Genomic DNA, 13,048 nt, shown 5'->3' with positions numbered 1-13,048 from the left:
TTAATGAGGATTTAAATCTCCAAACGTCCTCTTTCCAAACGTGATGTTAGTGGTGACCATCAGTATACCAAGGCTTCCAGTTCTGAGATTTTCAATGTGAGCTGTTTGACGTTATCCTCTGAGTATCCTCAAACATATCTTCTCTTTCCTCCCAGAATGGAAGAGTGTGAGGCTCTGTGTTCTAGGCTGGCCATCATGGTGAAAGGGAGGTTTACATGCCTGGGCAGCCCCCAGCATGTCAGAAAGAGGTTTGGTCATGTATACACTCTAACAGTAAAGATCAACATTGCTAAGGATGAAGATAAAGTGTCAGAGTTCAAGAAATTCATTAAATCAACTTTCCCAGGTAACATAGGTGTAATGAATTTGTGACTATTAAATCATGTTCATTTTCTGCTACATGTTTTTAATTATAGTTTTCATTGAATTGTTCATATTTATTGAACCCTTATACTAAACTCATTTTAATAAGTTCTATGAATTTATCTCTGATGTTTGCCAAGAAATTTTCACTGAAAAACAGAGATTCTCAACTAGTTCTTTGAAATAATCAGTAAACTAAAATTGCTCATATTCATTAATATGTAGAATTTTTTTATTTTCCCTTTTATAGAAAATAGATTCTTTTTTCATACTATATCCTGATTGCAGCCTCCTGTCCCTCTGCTCTCCAAGTTCTACCCTCTCCCACCTCCTCTCCCATCTGGATCTATTCTCTTTCTATCTCTCATTAGAAAAGAACAAGATTTTAAGAGATAACAACAAAATAAAATATAAGTTAAAACAAAAACCATAACATCAAGGTTAGACAAGGCAAACCAACAAAAGTAAAAGAGCCCCCAAGGGAAAGCAAAATCAGAGACCCACTTTTTAACACACTCAGGAGTCCCATAAAAAAAATATTTAACAGGAAGCTATACTATGTACACCGAGAACCTGCTGCAGACCATGCAGGCCCTGTGCAGGCTGCCTCAGTCTCTGTGAGTTCATTGAACCTTGTTCACTTGATTCAGAGGGCCGTGTTCTCCTGGTGTCCTCACTCCCCTCTGGCCATTACACTCTTTCCACCTCCTCTTCTTCAGAGTTCCCTGACCTCTGCAGGGAGGGATTTCATGAAGACATCCCATTTAGCACTGAGTGTTCCGAAGTCTCTACTCTCTGCTGAATGTCTGGCTGAGGGTCTCTGTGTTTGCTCTCATCTACTGCAGGAGAAAGCTTCTCTAATGATGGCTGAGCCAGGCACCACTAACCTATGACTATAGCAAAATGTCATTATGAATCATTTTATCTTAGTATCTTAACATTTTTTAAGATCAGTAATATCTGGTTTTCTCTAAGTCTCTGGGCTATCTAGTCTCTAGTTCTTGGTCACCCAAACAGTGTTGAGTTAGGGTTTTAGTTAGGGTTTCTGTCTTAGTTAGGGTTTCTATTGCTATAACAGAACAAAATGACCAAAAGAAAGTTGGGGAAAGGTGGGTTTATTTGGCTTACACTTCCGTATAGTTGTTTATTATTGAAGGAAGTCAGGACAGGAACTCAAGTAGGGCAGGATCTGAGAGGCAGGAGCTGATGCAGAAGCCATGGAGAAGTGCTGCCTACCAGCTTCCTCCCCGTTGCTTGATCAGCCTGCTTTCTTATGGCACACAGGGCCACCAGCCCAGGAGACAGTACCACGAACAATGGGCTAGACCCCCCCCCCCCAGTCAATCACTAATTAAGAAAATGCCTTACAGCCGAATCCTATGGAGGCATTTTTCCCACTTAAGTTTCTCTCCTATCAGATAATTCTAGTTTGTGGGTCAAGCTGGCACAAGACTGGCCAGCACAGGTTCAGTCCGATGGAGTGAGCCTTGAGTCAAATCAGACATTGGTTGGTGATTCCCACAGCCCTGTGCCGCGGTTGCTCTAGCACATTCTCAGGCAGGACAGCAACATAGACGAAGGGTTTTGTGGCTGGGTTAGTGTTTACGTTTTTCTTTTGCTTGTGAAATGAGTTGTGTAAAGTTTGTCTTCAGCAATGGGGCCTTGCTGTCCGTTTTTGGAGAACAACCTAATGTCTTGGCAACAGTCTGAATTGTTTGGGAAGTTCCATGGGATCACTTTGGCCAAGAACTCAAAAGGTCATAACCAGACCAGTTATTGAAAGCTTTGTTTGGTGGCAAGAAATGGCAATGGGCAGTTTGACTCAGTCTCCCCTCACTATTTGAAGACTTCATTAGAATTGCCTTCACATATTTTAGGAGTTTTCACTGGTTTTCGTTCCAGCCATCAAAGGTCCCTTAATTCTAGCTGTCTCTCCCCACATCCCTTCCCTCAACTTCATCTTCTCCCTTCCCACCTGATCCCCCATTCCCACACCCCAGCACCCAGTCCACCCATAAAATCTATTCCATTTTTTTCTCCCAGGGTGATACATGTCCTAGTCCCTTCCTCTATGCCTTACCTCCCTGGGTCTACAAATTATAGCTGAGTTATCATTTATTCAATAGCCAATATCTACATAGAAGTGAATACATACCATATTTTTATCTCTGTGATTCTGGGTTACCTCACTCAAGATGATGTTTTCTAGTTCCCACCATTTGCCTGCAAACTTCATGATGTTATTTTTTAAACAGTTAAGTAATATTCTGTTGTGTAAATGTACCAAATTTTCTTTATTCATTCTTCTGTTGAGAGTTATCTAGGTTGTTTCCAAGTACTAGCTATTATAAACAAAGCAGCAGTGAATGTGGTTGAACAAGTGCCTTGTAGTAGGGTGTGTGCCTTTGGGTGTGTGCCCAAGAGTGGTACACCTACATCTTGAAGTAGATTGATTCCTTGTTTTCTGAGGAACTGCCATCCTGTTTTCCATAAAGCCTGCAAGTCTGCACTCCACCAGCATTGGATGAGTGTCCCTCTTAGTCCACATGCTTGCCAACATGAGCTGTCACTTGTGTTATTGATCAGGACCGTTCTAACAGGTGTAAGATGGAATCTCAAAGTAGTTTTGATTCACATTTTCCTGATAGATAAAGATGATGACCAGTTCTTTAAGTGCTTCTCAGCCATGTGAGCTTCCTCTATTGAGGAGTCTCTGTATAGATGTGTGCTCCATTTTTTTAATTTTTAATTATTTATTATTTATTTCAATTTATTCACTTTGTATCCCGGCTGTAGGCCCCTCCAAGTCCCACCCTCCCTCTTCTCCTCTCATGCTCCTCCCACAGTCCACTGATAGGGGAGGTCATCCTCCCCTTCCCTCTGACCCTAGCCTATCAGGTCTCCTCAGGACTGGCTACATTATCTTCCTCTGTGGCCTCCAAGGCTCCCCCACCAAGGGAAAGTGATCAAAAAGTAGATAACAGAGTCCATGTCAGAGATAACCCCACCTCCCCTTACTAGGGAACCAAATGAAGGCTGAGATGCCTATGGGCTACATCTGAGCAGCATGTCATGATCCTCTCCATGCATGGTTTTTGGTTGGTGCATCAGTCTCTGCAGGCCTTAGTGGGCCCAGATTTGTTGACTTTGTTGGTCTTCTTGTGGTATTACTGTCCTCTTCTATTTCACCACCACCACCACCACCACCACCAATCTTCCATAAGATTCACAGCACTCTACCCAAAGTTTAGCTGTGAGTCTCAGCATCTGCTTCAATCCACTACTGGGTGGAGTCTTTTAGAGGACATCTATGGTAGGCTCCCATCCGGTTCCCTCTCTTTAACCACATCCAATGTCTATTCTATTTGCCCTTCTGAATGAGAATTAAGAATCCTCCCTAGGGTCTTCCTTGTATATTTAGCTTCTTTAGGTGTTGTAGATTTTAGCATGGTTATCCTGTATTATATGGCTAATGTCAGCTTATAAGTGAGTATATACCATGCCTGTCTTTCTAGTTCTGGGTTACCTCTCTCAGGATGATCTTTTCTAGTTCTGCCCATTTGCCTGCAAACTTCATGATTTCTTTGTTTTTAATAGCTGAATAGTATTCCATTGTGTAACTGTGCCATAATTTCTGTATCCATTCTTTATTTGAGGGACATCTGGGTTGTTTCTAGATTCTGGCTATAATGAATAAAGCTGCTATAAACATAGTTGAACAAATGTCCTTGTGGTATGGTAGAGCATCTTTCAGGTCTATGTCCAGGAGTGGTATAACCAGGTCTTGGAGTACTGCTATTCCCAGTTTTCTGAGAAAGCACCAGATGGGTTTGCAAAGTGGCTGTACATGTTTTCACTGCCACCAGCAGTGGAAGAGTGCTCTCCTCTTTTTACATCCCCACCAGCATGTGTTGTCACTTGAGTTTTGGAGCATTTAATGAATCCATTGCTCTAACTGGAGATCAAGACATTGAAAAACGCTGATAGTCAGCTACTCAGGGGACTGTGGCAGGAGAACTGCAAGTTTCAAGGTCAGCTTGGGTGACTTAGTGAAACTCTGCCTCAAAACAAAAGGCAAAAACTGAACTGGAAAGGCAGCCTGATGGTTCAGTGCTTGTGTACTGTGTGAGGCCTGGGTTCAGTCTCCAGGACCACAGTCAGGGAAAGCAGATAAGGTACACTGCTGAAATGTTCTTTTTTTTTTTTCTAAGTTACTGTGAATCTTAATTATGTGTTGAATTTTATATTTATTTCATACATATTTTAAAATACTTGTATATTTTCTTTTTATTATGAACCATTATGTTGGTTGATTTTTAATATTAATTCCTAGAATATATCTCACTTGCTTATGATGTGTTCTCTTTTTAAATATTTATAGATTCAAGTTGCCAGTATTTGATTAGTGTTCATACATCTGTGCTCAGAAGTGTATTAGTCAAATTTTTTCTTTCTTGTCACTAGTATTGCTTAATTTGGGGATCAAAGTTATCTCCTCTCATAAGATGAATTGTAAGCTATGACCTCTTATTTTACTCCTAAAATATCTGTAGAAATGTCTACATATGTTCATTAAAATTACGTACAAGATTTAAAACCATTATTTGTGGCCTGGGTGTGGTAACACATGCCTTTAATCCCAGAAGTCAGGGTACAGCAGCAGATGGATTTCTATGTGTATGTTGCCACTCTGGTATGCATAGAAAGTTTCAGGCTTATATAGAGAGACTCTGTCTCCAAAATTTTGCATATATGATGCTTTGGTTAAAAGGTTTTATGAAAAAAGAAACAGATCAGATTTGCAAAAAACAATGAATTAAATCTTCGCAAGTGAAAATTATGTTCATTAAGACAAAATAATTATAGTATAGAAAATGTTTATGGCAGCCTAGTTTTGAATCTCCAGATTTCATATACACACAATAATAATAATAATACACATAGAAAAGAAAGAGTGAAAACACACAGATAATATCATGACAAAAATGGAGCGACAGTGTCTTCCAGGAAGCTTAGAATATAAAGAGGCAGAAAGAAGCCAGTGCCAGCAACAGGACTGGGCATTATCAGAAGGCAGGCTAGACATAGACTGTGGTCATTTTGATATCGTCGACAGTCTAGAAATTGAGACTTTGGAGGGAGCGATTTTTATACCATAAAAGTAAGCAAAGCATTCAGTTCATATATAAAGTGATAAGCATTTGTCATTTAGGAAATACAAACTAAAGCTTTCGATGAAACGCAAATATCATCAAGCTAGTTAAACTGTAGGTGAATGAACACTCCAAGGGCTAGCACAGTAGGAATAGATGGAGCATGCTTATCCATGACTGACTGGATGGAAAAATAATTGAAATTATTTTGTGATATCTAGTATTGTGGAAGATACTAAATTTCTACCCCAGAAATGCACTCTTAGAAACTAATTTCACACAAATACTGGGAGGCATTTAGGAAATGTCCAAAACAAAATTCTATGTAATGGTTCCGAGCTGGAATATATATTTACTGCTGTAACAAATTACCAAAAAAACTAACAATCTAAAACAATAGTTATCATCTATTATGTCATAATTTCCACACCTCAGCTTGAGTGGCTCTGGTCTAGGGTCCCTTATGGTGTTTAATCATTTGACATCTCGGGCCTGGAGGATCTACGAAGAAATAGACTCACCCACATAGCTGTTGATAGTTCCCTGACACATAGAAATCTTATCATCACAACGTGGTAGCTAGCTTCCCTCACGTAAAATGACAGTAAAGACCCTGAGATGAAGAACACAGAGCCTTTATGGACTAGACTAACAGTCACACTCTGTTATTTCTTCAGTTGCCTATTGACACAAGTTCACTGTTTGATGGGATCATTTGGAATAGTCCACAAGTCTAGATACCCTTCTGTATACCCACAATAGTAGAAATAACTATACGATAGACTTGGGAGTAATGAAAATTAATGATATAAACTACAAATGACAACATTTTTAAGAATATATGAACAAAAATATATAGTGTATGTGTGTCTTCATGTGAAGCACAGAATTCAAAGCAAAGCAATTATACTTAGGAGTCCATATTTAAGTAATAATAAAACAAAGAAAGCAAAGAGATGCTTAACCATAGAAACCATAGGTGCTCATCCACGAAAGTGGTTACCTTTACGGAAGAGAAAACTAGTTGTCACAACACAGATGACATCTACAGTATTAGGCATTGTGTGTATTTAACCTTACTCTGCGTCACTGAGCTTCACGTGTTAGTTAATATGTGTCACCCTGATAAATTACTATGACTAAGGCAACTTCTAGGAAAAAGTTTGTTTTGTCTTATGGCTCCAGAGGGTCAAAATCTGTAATGCCTGGGCCAGCACGGCCACAGATAACCAGAGCAGGGAGCTGAGAAATCACATCATCAACTGCAAACAGAAAGCAAGGAGGGCAAAACGGAAGTGGGGTGAAGCAATGAGTTCTCAGTGCCTGTGCTCCATGACATACTTGCTCAAAAACAAAAAAACAAACACACACACACACACACATAGATTCTTCATAGCAGCAGTCCACTCTATTGCCATACATACCCTTGATAGAGTTCACACCAAAAATAAAATAAAACTTAAAGACTTTAAAACTACTTTTCATTCTATGTATGGATTCATTACAAAAAAGTGCCATTCTTGGCAGAGAAGCACTTAAAGAAATGCTCAACATCCTTAGTCATCAGGGAAATGCAAATCAAACTGACCCTGAGATTTCACCTTACACCCATGAGAATGGCTAAGATCAAAACTCAAGTGACAACACATGCTGGAGAGATTGTGGAGAAAGGGGAACCCTCCTCCATTGCTGGTTGGAATGTAAACTTGTACAACCACTTTGGAAATCAATCTGGCACTTTCTCAGACAATTAGGAATAGCGCTTCCTCAAGATGCAGCCATACCACTCCTAAGCATATCTCCAAAAGAGGCTCAAGTATACAACAAGGACATTTGTCCAACCATGTTCGTAGCAGCTTTATTTGTAACAGCCAGAATCTGCAAACAAGCCAGATGTCCCTCAGTTGAGGAATGGATACAGAAATTGTGGTACATTACACAGTGGAGTACTACTCAGCAATTAAAAACAATGAAATCATGAAATTTGCAGGCAAATGGTGGGAACTAGAAAAGATCATCCTGAGTGAGGTATCCCAGAAGCAGAAAAATACACAGGGTATATATTTACTTATAAGTGGATATTAGACATATAGGATAATCATACTAAAATCTGTGCTCCTAAAGAAGCTCCTAAAGAAGGAGGACCCTGGGTAAAATGCTCAATCCTCATTCAGAAAGGCAAACAGGATGGATGTCAGAAGAGGGAGAAAACAGGGAACAGGACAGGAGCCTCCACAGAGAGCCTCTGAAAGACTACCCAGCAGAGTATTAAAGCAGATGCTGAGACTCATAGCCAAACTTTGGGCAGAGTTCAGGGAATCTCATGAAAGAAGGAGGAGATAGAGAGACCTGGAGGGGACAAGAGTACCACGAGGAGAGGGGAAAAAAAATCTGGGATCAGGGATCTTTTCTGAGACTGATACTCCATCCAAGGACCTTTCATGGAGATAGAACCCCTACAGGGACTGACTCTGACATGATCTCAGTGGCTGGCCCTTTGATCACCTCCCCCCCTTTTTGGGGGGGAGGGAGATGCAGCCTTACCAGGCCACAGAGGAAGACAATGCAGCGAGTCCTGATGAGACCTGATAGGGTAGGATCAGATGAAAGGGAAGGAGCACCTCCCCTATCATTGGACATGGGGAGGGCATGGGAGGAGAAGAGGGAGGAAGGGAAGCATTGAGAGGGGCTGAGGGAGGGGGCTACAGCTGGGATACAATGTGAATAACTGTAATTAATAAAAAAATAAAAATTTAAAAAGAGCTTAAAATGCCATTCTTACTGACATTTATTTTAGCTTGTCTTTAAAACATTTTAATCCCAGTTAATTACACTTGCAGTGATTCCCAAGTATAATAAACATGATTGCATCCTCCTAATTAGAGGTGGTTACAGTATTTCTGCCAAACACTAGGACTCATATAAATCTCAGGTTTTGTAACTGATTGTGTGAGCTATGAATTTTTCCAGAGTTAATGAGCCAACCCTCTGCAATTTTTCAAACTATCAGTAACAAGGCAGCATTTTATAAGGAAGGTAAATCTATTGATATAATTAAGGTCATCCCTGTAGTGTTCAAAATCTTGATGATTATATCATAGTTGATATTAATTGCACACGTTTTATGTTGCATTTGTGGGGACAATTGAAATAGCAATTACATAGGAGTTTTTCAAAACTGCCAGATAGGGTCCAAAGCACACTTGCAATCCTGGAACTTGAGAGACGGAGGCATTTAATTTGCCATAAATTCAAGATCAGCCTGGGTTACATAGCAGGCCAGACAACACTATGAAACAATACTGTACTGTACCTTTTTTGAATTAAATAGAAACACTTTGATCCTCTCTATTACTCACTTGTCAAAATCTTTCTCTTCTTAGGTAACATCAAAAACCAGGAATTTCAAGGGATTGTTGGCTACTATATTCCAAGCAAGGAAATCTGCTGGGCAAAGGTAGTTGTGAAATTCACGCCAGTCTAATGTGTTAAAAAGGGCAAATAGAAAACATTGGGACTCGTGCATATGGAATGAGAATCTAATTAGAAGAGAATTAGAAACTTTGCTACTTTTCCAAGGCCTCCTGAATTTAATTGATTGAATCTTCTGACCCCTAAATTATATTATTATGTATTGTTCAGCAAGAGAATGATGATGGTTAAGTAGGTGTGGTTGGGCAGGACTCTGGAGGCTGAGTTAGGAGAATCTCCAATTTGAGTCCAGCCTGGGCTACATGTAGAGAGTCTGTCTAAAAAGCATGTGAAAGCAGAACGGCGTGGAAGCGGGAGAGCTGTTTCCTATCTATTTCTCAACCAACCTTCCCTTCTGCCTTCTGGCTTCTCTTGTCTTTGTGTCTTGGTTGGGGAAGGTGGAGTGGGGAAAGGATTACCAAGAAATACTATGAGTTAACTTTGCCTTTGTATGTTTGTTTTTAAGGTGTTTGAAATTTTGGAGAAAGCTAAAGTGCTATTCAATTTAGAAGACTATTCTGTCAAACAAGTAACCCTGGAACAAATCTTTTTGACCTTTGCTAATACTGATAAAACAAGAACTTTTCAGGAAATGAAGCTGCTGTAGATTGCAATCCAGGCAGTGACCCTCTTTCTGCACTGAGCACATAAAAGTCTTTTTATATGCATACGTGAATAAAAACCCTAAGGGAGATAGTTTGCAGTCTTTGAAAGTTCGGATGAATGAGAGGTTATCTGAACTGTAAAGATTCACTTTGCCCTATTTCTAAACTTAAAAGTTAGCACTTTATTCTCCTTCTGCCTTCCAAGCACAGCTCTGAAAGTCACTTCAAATCCTGTGACCTGAGCCAAACCCTTAGCTGTGATGCTGACCAGCTTCTTTATCTTGGGTCTTTCCTTACTGTCTCTCAACCTCAGATTTTCTGTCTGTTACCCAAGATTGAAACGTTCAGTCTTTATGAGTTCAGAGGATGGAGCAGGGTGGTTTAGAAAAAGCACAATAAGCTTTTATTTTTGCTTAAGCTATTATTTTTAAATTTTTGTTTATTTTTATTTATTGTTTTTTATTTTCATACAGACATACATTTTTTTTTGCTGAGCATAGTCTCCCCCTTCAACCCTTTTCATCTCTTCCCACTCCTGTTTGTCACCTTTGTTCCTATGGACATTTCACTTCTGCTGTCATTTTATATATACATGAGCAGTTTTATGTGAAAACTGCTATATGAAATCTAGGACCCCAAAATGAGAGAATATATTTGTCTCTATGAGACTGGCTTAATTTGCTTAATATGATTATCTCCATTTGTGTCCATTTTCTTGCAAGTAATGTAAACTTGTTTTTCTTGGTGGCTGGAAACATTCCATTTTATATAATTACCACATTTTCCTGGTCTCTCTCTCTGTTGTTGTGGGTGTTCAGGAGTTGTGAAAAAATGCCGCAATAAACACTGATGTGCAACTAAATAATAATTTTTAAAGAGACTAGAGTGATAGCCCAGTGGTTAAGACCACTTGCTGTACAATGCTAAGGCACAAAGCTCCAACCCCAGAACACACGTAACAAAGTTGGACATCCCATAAATGCCTGTAACTCTACATCTAAAGGGAACTGAGACAAGATCACTGGAGCTTTCTGACTTTCAGTCTTGCCAAGAAAATGTAAGCTCAGGTTGAGGGAGAGGCAATGCCTCAGAACAAGGAAGCAGAAAGCACAGACATATGTTCATACACTCAGTCAGACATAAACACAAAGAGAACTTTTTAGTGTTATAATGCTTTCAGTCTGATGGCATGGGAACCCTGAATCAAAGTCTGAGGAGTTCACTAGAGCAGCAGCAAGGGAATGCCATGAGTCATGTCTTTTCTTTAATACCTAATTCTTGCAAATAAGCACAAACAGCCAGATGATGTTTGTGCTACAGGAGAGGAGCTCTGAGTCTCTGGCCATCTATCTGGAATGAAATATTAGTATTACAATAAGAATTTAGTCCATTTGCTCTAAAATCATCCAGAGATAGTCTGCAACACAAAACTCACAATTTAGGGGGCACCTAGCCCTAGACTTTTAATCCATGAACCAACATTGGTTTTGAGCTGTCTTTGACTGGTAAGTCACTTCTTCCCTCCCCCATATACCCACTCCATGATGCCATCTCCATACTTGGCGGCCTCAGACTCCATTGTTCTGCCTCTGCCTGGTGACTCTCTCCACCTGTTCCCACCTGCTCCCCCACCTTCCCTGCACCTAGAGTTGTAACCCAGACCAAGGCTCGTGTCCTTGCTGTGCCTGGCCTAGGTCCAAACAAACAGCTCGTGTACCAGCTTTTCCTGCCTGGTTGTAGTCACACAGGCCTGCACAGGTCCAACCTAAGACAAACCAGAATCTCACAACAAACACAGAGCCAAAGGAAAAAGTCCACATACCCAAGTCTCATCACAAAAACAAAAAACAGTATGAGTGGCAAAAACAGAATGTCTTGTGTTCAAGCACACTAGTCCCAAATTACCTACATGAACCCAGGGCACAAAATTAAAATTTATCAAAGAAATCAAGAAATTTAAAAAAGAAACAAAGCGAAACCTCATTGAACTTCAAGAGGATAGCAATAAAACCTGAGTGATGTCCAAGAAACTACAGATATATTGCTGAGAAAAAGTCCATAGAAGAGATAGAAATATTGATGAAGCTGAAATGAAGATAGAATGAAAAAGTCAATAACCCAACTAGAAAAGTTAAGGGAAGCCTCCAAAGTAAAAGGCTCAAGTAGAAGACTATCAGGGCTCAAGGATGGAGGAATTAGACCATAGAAGCATTTTTTTTAATTAAGCACAGGAAAGGAATAAACAGGAACCAGGGGACACCATGAAAGGGACCAAATCTTCTAATTATAGACATAGATGAGGGAGAAGAACTTCAGGTCAATGGCAAAGACTAGATCTTTGATATGATCATAAAAGTGAACTGCCCCAAACTAAGGATCGACACACACAAACATGTACACGCAGCATACAGACTACATAGACAAGAAGCAGATAAGCTCACACAAGAAAATCCTCATGGCATGTCACAGCTTACAGAACAAACAAAGTATTGAAAGGTGCAAGAGGCAAGAAAAATTAAAATTAAAAAAAATGGCATATAAAGGAAAACCTGCAATGTTAACAGCTTATTTCCCAGTAGAAAAATCAAAGACAGAAGAGCTTGGTACAATATACTTCAAGTTCTAAAAAAAAAAAAAAATCATGACTGACAAACTGGAATACGGTATTCTGCAAAACCATCTGCTGTAATTGAAGGAGAAAGAAAAACCTTCCATGAACCAAGCAGGCTAAAAGAATATCCAGGAGACTAACTCTATGCAGGAATGAGCATACCCAAGAGAATGTAAAAAGAAAAGAAATGAAGCTGTAATTGCTGAAACACAAAGTATAACTAGGAACACAAACAGCAAAAAAAGAAGAAAAAAACACGCAGTCAACACATACCTTTCAGACATAACTTTCAATATTCAAGTCCTTGGTTTTTCAATTAAAAGACACAGGCTTACTGACCCGATTAAGAAACAAAAATCCATCTTTCTGTTGTATACAAGAAACTCAGCTTTAAAAATAGGCAGCACTGAGCCAGGCATGGTGGTGCACGCCTGAAAGCTCCCAGCACTTGGAGAGGCAGAAGTAGGCAGATCTCTGTGAGTTCGAGGCCAGCCTGGTCTACAAAGCAAGTCCAGGACAGCCAAGGCTACACAGAGAAATCCTGTCATTGAAACACCAAAAAAAAAAAAAAAAAAAAAAAAAGACCTCTGGGAGGCAGCAGCAGGTGGTTCCTCCAGCTGGCAGAACTATCTTGGTACTGATGTCCCAAGTTAATGTTGCCCGGGTGCCTCCCATCTGGTCATGTTAAATACGCAAATTGGATGAATGAAAGGGAATGCTCTCAGCCCTTGGCAAGAGAGCGCTGTGAGTGTTTTTAAATATGCCAGAGTGACAACATCACTCACACAGAGACACTCTCAGCCTGCTGCTAGGAAATGCTGGTGGTGAGCTGCCCCGTGGGTCTA

At 40.0% G+C, this 13,048-nt stretch overlaps 1 protein-coding gene across 1 annotated transcript in view; it reads left to right on the top strand.

Annotated features, from left to right (window-relative positions):
- Nucleotides 1–9,594, top strand: part of LOC129691536 (phospholipid-transporting ATPase ABCA3-like) — a 126,411-nt gene extending 116,817 nt beyond the window's left edge. The window contains exons 28-30 of the mRNA XM_055627698.1: nucleotides 156–346; nucleotides 8,900–8,973; nucleotides 9,454–9,594. Coding sequence (XP_055483673.1) covers nucleotides 156–346; nucleotides 8,900–8,973; nucleotides 9,454–9,594 — 406 coding nt within the window. The remainder of the gene's footprint in view (nucleotides 1–155; nucleotides 347–8,899; nucleotides 8,974–9,453) is intronic.
- Nucleotides 9,595–13,048: the final 3,454 nt, after the last annotated feature.

This window comes from Psammomys obesus, unplaced genomic scaffold, assembly GCF_907164565.1.
Source record: "Psammomys obesus unplaced genomic scaffold, mPsaObe1.curated_primary_1811, whole genome shotgun sequence".
Classification (NCBI taxonomy): Eukaryota; Metazoa; Chordata; class Mammalia; order Rodentia; family Muridae; genus Psammomys; species Psammomys obesus.
Note: the sequence above shows the minus strand (reverse complement) of the source record. Positions and strands in the feature narration are given on the sequence as shown.